This window comes from Rutidosis leptorrhynchoides, chromosome 2, assembly GCF_046630445.1.
Source record: "Rutidosis leptorrhynchoides isolate AG116_Rl617_1_P2 chromosome 2, CSIRO_AGI_Rlap_v1, whole genome shotgun sequence".
NCBI classification, from domain to species: domain Eukaryota; kingdom Viridiplantae; phylum Streptophyta; class Magnoliopsida; order Asterales; family Asteraceae; genus Rutidosis; species Rutidosis leptorrhynchoides.
The window spans coordinates 470,016,781-470,026,732 of NC_092334.1; the positions used below are offsets into that span (position 1 = coordinate 470,016,781).

The following is a 9,952-nucleotide window of genomic DNA, read 5'->3' on the forward strand; positions in this document are numbered from 1 at the left end:
CATTTTTAGTCTAGACACATCTTATTGCATTGATTGCATGAATAGTGTATAGACAAAATTCATATCTTAGCGTATCTGCTAATTCATATCTTAGCGTATCTATTACTGTAAACTTTACCTGACATATTCCGTAAATTCCTCCGTAATCTACGAAACCTTTTGCTCTATATAATTAGAATACCACCCGATAGCCGGAAAATCATTTCATATCCAAAAATTCTTTATTCAATCGTACGAAATGGAATTCGTCATTAGTTCAAGTCCCTCGGATTCCGAAATGGAATCCCACTCAAGTTCCGAAAGCAGTGTGACCGAAATGGATCAACCAATTAGTCATCATCTATTGTGGATGAATTTGGGATGGGTTCGTAGCCTCCTTAATCATTGGAGACAAGAAGAAGGTGATCCCTTCCATCCACCACATTGCCCTCTTGGCGAAGAACCTGAAGCACTTACCGGTGAACCTATCCGAAACACCATTTTCTCTCTTATTTCTAGAGTATCTCGTCACGATTACATACTACACCAAATTCTAGATTTTATTTATCCGCTCGTCCGAAATGACAATCACCCCGGTGTAATAGAAGAAGTCAACGAGCTTCGCGCTCGGGTAGTGGCTTTGGAGAATATGGTGCAAAGGTTACAAACACCAGCAGCAGCACCAGCAGCATAAACAGTACCACCATCAGCAACACCAACAGTACCATTACCACCACCAACAACAACCGCATCGCAAACCTCAAGTTCACAATCTGTCCCATGAGCATCGACGTCATACGCCCTATAGATACTAAGGAATACCACAACGATGAAGTATTGATTCATAACTTCATTGGAAAAACATTCTACGACGATTATGTAATTTCTAAAGTTTAGAAATTATCTATCCTAGCCTTAACCATAAATCAAGTGAGTTTAATTTAATATTAACTCATTAAATCTATATTACATCTGAAGAAATATACACATATATTTCCATAAAGACTATAATAAAATTCTTTTGTACAAAATATTAATTGTGACATTTTTTTTAACGGGTAGTTAATACCCGAGAGATATATAAATTCACAATTAATATGTTACATTCTTCAAATCTGATTCAGCAAATCATCCATTATACTCCCTACTTTCACAACAATATACATTCTTTTATAGAAATCAAAACAACCATACTCATTCAAAAATCTAATTACATATTCTGATTTTGAAATCGCCGAATTCAATTCAAGTTATAAACGATATCATCACTCTTAGATTCTTACATCTTTCAAAGCTATACTTTAACTTCAAAACTGTGTTAGAACATCGTATGTATATTAACGATTATAATCTGTGTTCAAGCCCTTCGAAATACCTGAAGACACTTCAAATAATGAACAATCAAGATGATGATCCAACCACATGTTATCCACAGTTACGTACCTGAAAAACTCTTGAAACCAAAGTCATAATTTAACATGTATCCATGTCAGACCTTTTGGCATTTACTAGCAAAAATAACTTTTCAATCCCTTCTAAAAATAGACGATTTTGTCACAGCTCCAGCAAACCAACTTCAATTGTTCATTCGAATAAGCCTTATTATAATGATTACCCCTTCATCATTATTACCGGGGAACCTTTCATATCTCGCCACATTAGCAGTAAACTTATTAACAACTACATTGATCTTTGACTTTCTGAAAAATCTTTATATTTATCAAAATCCCATCATTTACTCATCTGCATCTTGTAACGAGAATTGCCATATGAATCATCAGAAATTAGCAATCAGTATTTTGAAATCTCACAGCATGTCTACGCCAACAATTATATGTGTCTATCTTCTGGACTTATATACTTTGAATGTGAAGTTTCTGAAAAACACCTTAAACTGCGAACTAGTTCTCGAAATACTGATGAAGCATCAAAAACTGTAAACGATCTTAACAGTAAAAAGTTTAATGACAAAGAATAGTAAGGTGGAAAAGCTGAGAAAAAGAGAAGGTTTGGAACTGGAAAACGGATTGAACAGACTATGAAGGAGGCTGTGGACAAATCACAAAGACTAAATCTGCCTTCAAAGAATCCAAATGATTCAGTGCCTGCTAAAGTCATTAACGAATACCTTACTCTTTATTCTAAACCTTTACAGACAAATCTTCATCATCATCCATCAATATTAGAAATTCTAAGATATTATCATATCTTTCATTATAAATATCCGCAATATTTCTGAAGATATTTTCACAACTAATCTTATATGAAGTCATTTATCTCTTTGCGCTATCAGTGTTACATCATATAAGAAACTATTAGTTTCTATATTCTATAAACTTTCGAGTTTAAATTATGAATGTTTTGAAGTAGTGTTGGGAACTGAAGCATGAGTTAGTATAATATAATGACACTTGATCAACGTGATTATATTACAGTAAGTCATGCTGAGTTTCTAATGGGACATGACGATTCACAGACCATGCCGTCATCATGTTCCATGTTACACGACTCTTGTATTCTATTTAATCTCTAAAAATATCAAGAATATATTTTCTTGATGATTCGGTCTTTTCAGGGTATTCTGGTAAATTAACAAATCAAGATCGTGCCATTACCATTTCCTTCTTAGAACATTAACTATGTTCATTCTGAAATTCATATCTGCGAATACTGGACCATTACAAACGTTGCTTAATCGCAAGAAGAAGAAACGAAAGGACAAAACTCCAAAATAGAAATTGGAGTATAAATCGCAGCAAATAGAAGGGAGCATTAACTGTGGATGTCAATGATTATAGAAGACAAAAGCAGGGGCTTTGAAATATAAGGGAAGATATAAAACCCAACAACCACCCAAAAATTATAAACCATATATATCGATGCATATAGCAATATAAAGACACGGAAGAACTAAAAACACTATAAAACCGAGAGTATAGTAGAAGTAAATAGATTCTTCCGGAGGCAGATGAAAAAGAAGAACGACAGATATGAAAGTGAGGAGTATATCGAGAATCAGTACTGGATGAAGTATATTGACAAATACTTTAAAATATGAGTTGAAGGAGAAAGAATAGAAGGTGTGAGTTGTAAGGAAATGAAGGAGGTGGATTTATAGTGAAATACCCGATAGAGAAATCAAGATGGATTATCGTATTAATTCGAAGAGAATCATAATCTCCTTAATCACCGAAGCATCAAATCCAACATAGATTACAAAGATTTTCTTTAAATTCGGAGATCAATTGTGATGACGTCAAAAGATATGACGAATCACTATAATCTTATTTCCTTCATTTACAATAACTTCCCTCATACGCTTTGAGTAATCGAATTATTTTATCCATACTTCTTAGACATGATAAAACTTCATAATCGTCATAATAACATTCTCATTGTTAGCCATAACGACCTCTATCAAATTTCGGGGACAAAATTTCTTTAACGGGTAGGTTCTGTGACGACCCGAAAATTTTCGACTAAATTTAAACTTTATCTTTATATTATTCTGACACGATAAGCAATGTTTGTTAAGTTAAATCTCAAGGATTTTAAACTATGTTTATACATTCATTTAAACCTCGACCAAATTCCAATGATTCAAGAACCATTAAATGAACATATATGAATATGTATGTATATGTGTATATGTTATAAATTGAAAATGTCAGCAAAGTATTTAAAAGTATAATGCTTTATATGAACGTATTTGTTTCAATATGATTATCGACGAAATTAAAAAAAATATATTAAATGATTGAATTATCAGAAACATTGAATTATGATTACAAGTCTCTGTTGAGAGGTCCACTATGATTTGAGAAATCTATTCCTCTTAACGATATTCAGAATAATTTGTAAAGCTATTTATAAATAAAAATAAAAAGTGTCATTTACGAAAGTTAGACAAAAGCTAGTGGAGAATTGGTTTCCATAATATTCTATTAATCTATTTTCAAACGTACAAAAACGTTTTCAGTTTAAAAAAAACTTTATTATTAAACTTTTATAAATATCTAGAATCACTTTTGACAACTCATTACTTAACCAGTATAATAAATATAACGATATTTATATTTTATTTCATTAAATATATATAACGATTTAAATTAATATTATATATATTTATATGCGTATTATACATACATAGTTTTTATACTTTTACTATACTTTAACTTTACCTTTACTTTACTTTTACTTTACTTTAACTTTAATAATTCACTTTAATAATTTATACTTTAATAATTCACTTTAATAATTCATACTTTAATAATTCACTTTAATAATTCATACTTTAATAATTCACTTTAATAATTCATACTTTAATAATTCACTTTAATAATTCATACTTTAATAATTCACTTTAATAATTAATACTTTAATAATTTACTTTAATAATTCATACTTTAATAATTCACTTTAATAATTCATACTTTAATAATTCACTTTAATAATTCATACTTTAATAATTCACTTTAATAATTCATACTTTAATAATTCACTTTAATAATTCAAAAATCTATTATAAATAGAATTCAATAGGTTTCATTATTTCATAGAAACTTGAAAATATATTTCTCTAAACTCTCTCAATCGATTTATATATATATATATATATATATATTTGCTCTGTATTATTTCAAGATATTATTAGTATACATAAAATATTACGACGGAGTGATGTCCGAGTGATTTCAAAATAGTTTTTTGAATGAGTCGAAGCTAAGGAAATTATGGGTTATAGCTATGGAAGTGATGGCTATGGTTCATGGGTATGCTCGTGAGGTCAATCTAGTATTTATCATCTCCGTTGCGTCTACGTACTTTCCTGCAATATTGAATCTCAATATTGATACGTGAGCACTCATAACTTAAATTTTATATATCAATAGTGTATCCCTGACTAGTGCTCGAGTATATAGGATTATGCATGCTTGTACATTCGATATTGTCCTTAGATAGGTTTGTTGAATCCTGAATTAGATACATATGGTACTGAGATAGGGTATATGATATGCATGTCATTGGAAAGCTAGCGAAAAATTAAGAACTTTTCATTTAGATATCGAATGGTTTCGATGAACGGATTTGAAGTTATAGTCAACTGAATTTTAGTATTATTGCTAAAATGATTATTATTACTATCGTCGTTATTATTTTAATAGAAATATCATTGTTATTATAAAATATCATTATTACTATTATGTTAGTATTATCATTTTATCATAATAACATTTTTAGTAAATATAAATATTGTTATTTTTTTATAGAATAATAATAATTATTATTACAAAATAATACAACTTTTACTTATTATTATTATGATCAATATTATTTTATCAAATAAATAGGGGATTCAAAGATATTTTTCACCACGCGTAATATAATTACATTAATAATACTTACCACTATAGTTTTAAGATATTAAGTGAACTTTATAAATTTTACTACTTAAGATATATAAAAGTATATTTTATCATATATAAACGTTAATATAAATTTTTATTAATAAATGACTTTTATTATTATAAAATCTAATAAATATATTTAAATATATAAAACGACTATAGTTAAGTTATATAATAAACACGTATAAATTTTAGAAGTCATTTTGGGTCAAGTTGACTTTTGTTGACTTTTGCATATTAGTCTCGAGCATTAGGATTGTGGTACACTATGACTTGACCAAAAATTGTTAGACAAATATTGACCAACATATAAATATATATAATTAATATAGGTTCGTGAATCCGAGGCCAACCTTGCACTTGTTAAATGACGTTATATGTATTTTTACTACGAAATACAGTATGGTGAGTTTCATTTGCTCTCTTTTATATATATTTTTGGGACTGAGAATACATGCGCTGTTTTTATAAATATTTTACGAAATAGGCACAAGTACTAAAACTAATTCTACGTGGGTTTAAACCAGAAATATACCCTTAGCTTGGTAACATTAAACTACTTGTCTATGTACGGTAGGCGCGAATCCTAAAGATAGATCTATTGGGCCTGACAAACCCCATCCTGACTATGGGATGCTTTAGTACTTCGAGGTTATTTTAAACACACCTGATCTGGTGTACTTCAGAGGGTAAAACATGAAGGTTAAGGCTTGTTACCGGGTGCCTACAACTTATAGAATACTTTTATACACTTGCGAGTGTACATATATTTATAAACAGAAATCTTGTGGTCTATTAATATATTGAAATGATTGTTATGATAAACCTATGAACTCACCAACCTTTTGGTTGACACTTTAAAGCATGTTTATTCTCAGGTATTAAAGAAATCTTCCCCTGTGCATTAACTCATTTTAAGGATATTACTTGGAGTCATTCATGGCATATTTTGAAAGACGTTGCATTCAAGTCATTGAGTTTATCAAGATTATTATTAAGTCAATTATAGTTGGATGTATTATGAAATGGTGTGCATACCGTCAATTTTTGTTGTAAAGAAAGTTTTTTCTTTTAAAAACGAATGCAATGTTTGTAAAATGTATAATATAGAGGTCAAATACCTCGCGATGTAATCAACTATTGTGAATCGTTTATAATGTATATGAACGGGTCCTTTCATCAAGTTAGAAGGATTAACTTTTGTTTGCGAACAAGTTTAGAATTAACTAAACTATGTTCTAGTGATTACAAGTTTAAACCTTCGAATAAGGTAGTTATATATATATACATATGAATCGAATGATGTTATGAATATCATTACTACCTCAAGTTTAGTAGGTAAACCTACTGGAAATGATGAAAAAATAACTTGAGCTTCAAAGGATCTTTGGATGGCTTGAAAGTTCTTGAAGCAGAATCATGACACGAAAACAAGTTCAAGTAAGATTTCCACTCGAAATAAGATTGTTATAGTTATAGAAATTGAATCAAAGTTTGAATATGAGTATTATCATTTATTAGAAAGATATCTTACTGTAAATAAGAAAGATTTCTTGAGGTTGGATGATCACTTTACAAGATTGGAAGTAAGCTAGCAAACTTGGAAGTATTCTTGATTTTATGAAACTAGAACTTATAGAATTTATGAAGAACACTTAGAACTTGAAGATAGAACTTGAGAGAGATCAATTAGATGAAGAAAATTGAAGAATGAAAGTGTTTTTAGGTGTTTTTGGTCGTTAGTATATGGATTAGATATAAAGGATGTGTAATTTTGTTTACATGTAAATAAGTCATGAATGATTACTAATGTTTTTGTAATTTTATGAGATATTTCATGCTAGTTGCCAAATGATGGTTCCCACATGTGTTAGGTGACTCACATGGGCTGCTAAGAGCTGATCATTGGAGTGTATATACCAATAGTACATACATCTAAAAGCTGTGTATTGTACGAGTACGAATACGGGTGCATACGAGTAGAATTGTTGATGAAATTGAACGAGGATGTAATTGTAAGCATTTTTGTTAAGTAGAAGTATTTTGATAAGTGTCTTGAAGTCTTTCAAAAGTTTATGAATACATATTAAAATACTACATGTATATACATTTTAACTGAGTCGTTAAATCATCGTTAGTCGTTACATGTAAATGTTATTTTGAAACCTTTCGGTTAACGATCTTGTTAAATGTTGTTAACCCATTGTTTATTATATCTAAAGAGATGTTAAATTATTACATTATCATGATATTATGATATATTAATATATCCTAGTATGATATATATACAGTTAAATGTTATTACAACGATAATCGTTACATATATGTCTCGTTTCGAAATCATTAAGTTAGTAGTCTTGTTTTTACATATGTAGTTCATTGTTAATACACTTAATGACATATTTACTTATAATTTATCATGATTAAACATAGTGTATCAATATCTTAATATGATTCATATGTATTTAGTAAGACGTTGTTATAACGATAATCGTTATATATATCGTTTCGAATATCTTAATTCAATAAACTCAATTTTATGTATATAACTCATTGTTAAAATACCTAATGAGATACTTACTTATCATAATATCATGTTAACTATATATATAATCATATATATGTCATCATATAGTTTTTACAAGTTTTAACGTTCGTGAATCACCGGTCAACTTGGGTGGTCAATTGTCTACATGAAACTCATTTCAAATAATCAAGTCTTAACAAGTTTGATTGCTTAACATGTTGGAAACATTTAATCATGCAAATATAGTTTTCAATTAATATATAATCATGGAAAAGTTCGGGTCATTACACACACTTGATTTCAACAAAACCCATATGAACACCCAATTAAAATTCAAAATTAGAAGTAATTACACTTAGAAAGGATGTTAAAATCATTACCTTGGTCTTCGGAGGCATGATTAAGGTTGGATTTGATGTTGATTTGAAGTGAAAATCGATTAGGGTTTAGTGTGGGAGCTCAAAACTTTCGGCGGGTGTGTATGTGTGTGTATTTTTGAAAACGAAACAGCAAATAAAAGGAAAAACGAATTTGGGCTGGGGCCCGTATCGCGGTCGCGATGCACACATACTTGGTACCAGTTTTTCAGACAACCCATATCGCGGTCGCGATTGGGTATGTTCCGGTCACGATAGATCGTGTATCTGACAACTCGATTTCTGTTAACTAACCGTGGTCGCGATGGGTTCTATCTCGGCGGCGATTCGACTCCCAGCTTTTTTTTTTGTTTTAAGGTTTTTTTACTTTTTTATGGATTTTCTGATTTAAAAATGTAATGCAATAAAATAAAAAGAAACTTACAAACTTTACAATGTACAACAGGTACAAGTGTGAAAAGTTATTATAGAATCTATCACGCGACTCGTACTTGCGTTAGTTAACTTTTCGGGTACAGGGTGATATCATCATACTTGTCAATAACAACTCCATCAAAATAGAGTTTTAGACGATGACCATTCATCTTAAACGTATTGCCATTCCCTATTGACTTAACATAACCTGTCGGGAATGCTCTCTTGACCTCATAAGGTCCCGTCCAACGGGACTTCAACTTCTCAGGGGAAAATTTAAATCGCGAATTAAAAACAATAACCTTATCCCCCAAAGCAAACTCCTTCTTATCCCGTAAATGGGCATCATGCCACAGTTTTGTCTTTTCTTTATATAAACGGAGCTTTCGTATGCATCTAACCTTTATTCATCTAACTCATTTAATTGCAACATCCTACTTTCGCCTGCTTTTTCTAAATCCATATTACAATTCTTCAGCGCCCAATATACTCTATGTTCTAACTCAATCGGGAGATGACACGCTTTTCCGTAGACAAGTCGAAACAAAGTGGTTCCTATAGGTGTTTTAAATAATGTTCAGAAAGCCGACAACGCATCATCTAATTTGCGTTGCCATATCTTCGGATTATCATTAACTGTTTTTCAAGAATACGTTTAAGAGCACGATTAGAGATCTTCACTTGCCCGCTTGTTTGCGGATGATAAGCGGTGGAGAATCTATGAGTGACACCATACTTTTTTTTAACACCTTTTCAAGAAGGTTGTTAGCAAAGTGAGTGCCACGATCGGAAATAAGCGCCTTTGGAATTCCAAAGCGAGAGAAGAGACTCTTTAAGAAGTTCACCATGACACGTATATCATTAGTGGGTAGAGCTTTTTCCTCTGCCCATTTAGACACATAATCGACGTCTACTAAGATATATTTACAGTTGTGGGAACTCAGGAAAGGACCCATGAAATCAATCCCCCACACATCAAAAACTTCACACACTTGGATGCCGGTTTGTGGCATTTCGTCACGTTTAGTGATCGTGCTCGTCCTTTGACATGCATCACAAGTGCGGAAAAACGCATGAGCGTCTTTAAAGATTGAGGGCCAATAAAACCCCCATCGAAAACTTTCCTAGCGGTATGGTTTGACCCGTGGTGACCACCGGTGGGCCCATGATGACAATGCTCAAGAATTTGATGAGCCTCTCTACCGTACACACACCGACGATCACTTGATCTGCACAAACTCGAAAAA

General features: G+C 31.1%; 1 protein-coding gene across 1 annotated transcript; it reads right to left on the reverse strand.

The window, feature by feature from the left end:
- Positions 1–9,108: 9,108 nt before the first annotated feature.
- On the reverse strand, positions 9,109–9,718 carry LOC139889370 (uncharacterized). Its single transcript, XM_071872329.1, has 2 exons — positions 9,391–9,718; positions 9,109–9,260 (listed from the first exon to the last, which is right to left on the reverse strand). The coding sequence occupies exons 1-2, from the start codon at positions 9,716–9,718 to the stop codon at positions 9,109–9,111; spliced, it is 480 nt and encodes a 159-aa protein (XP_071728430.1).
- Positions 9,719–9,952: the final 234 nt, after the last annotated feature.

Coding starts and splice junctions, on each gene's coding strand:
- LOC139889370 (XM_071872329.1), bottom strand. CDS start 9,718: ATGCCACAAACCGGCATCCAAGTGTGTGAAGTTTTTGATGTGTGGGGG. Junction 9,261..9,390: donor TATCATCCGCAAACAAGCGG/GCAAGTGAAGAT, acceptor AAACACCTATAG/GAACCACTTTGTTTCGACTT.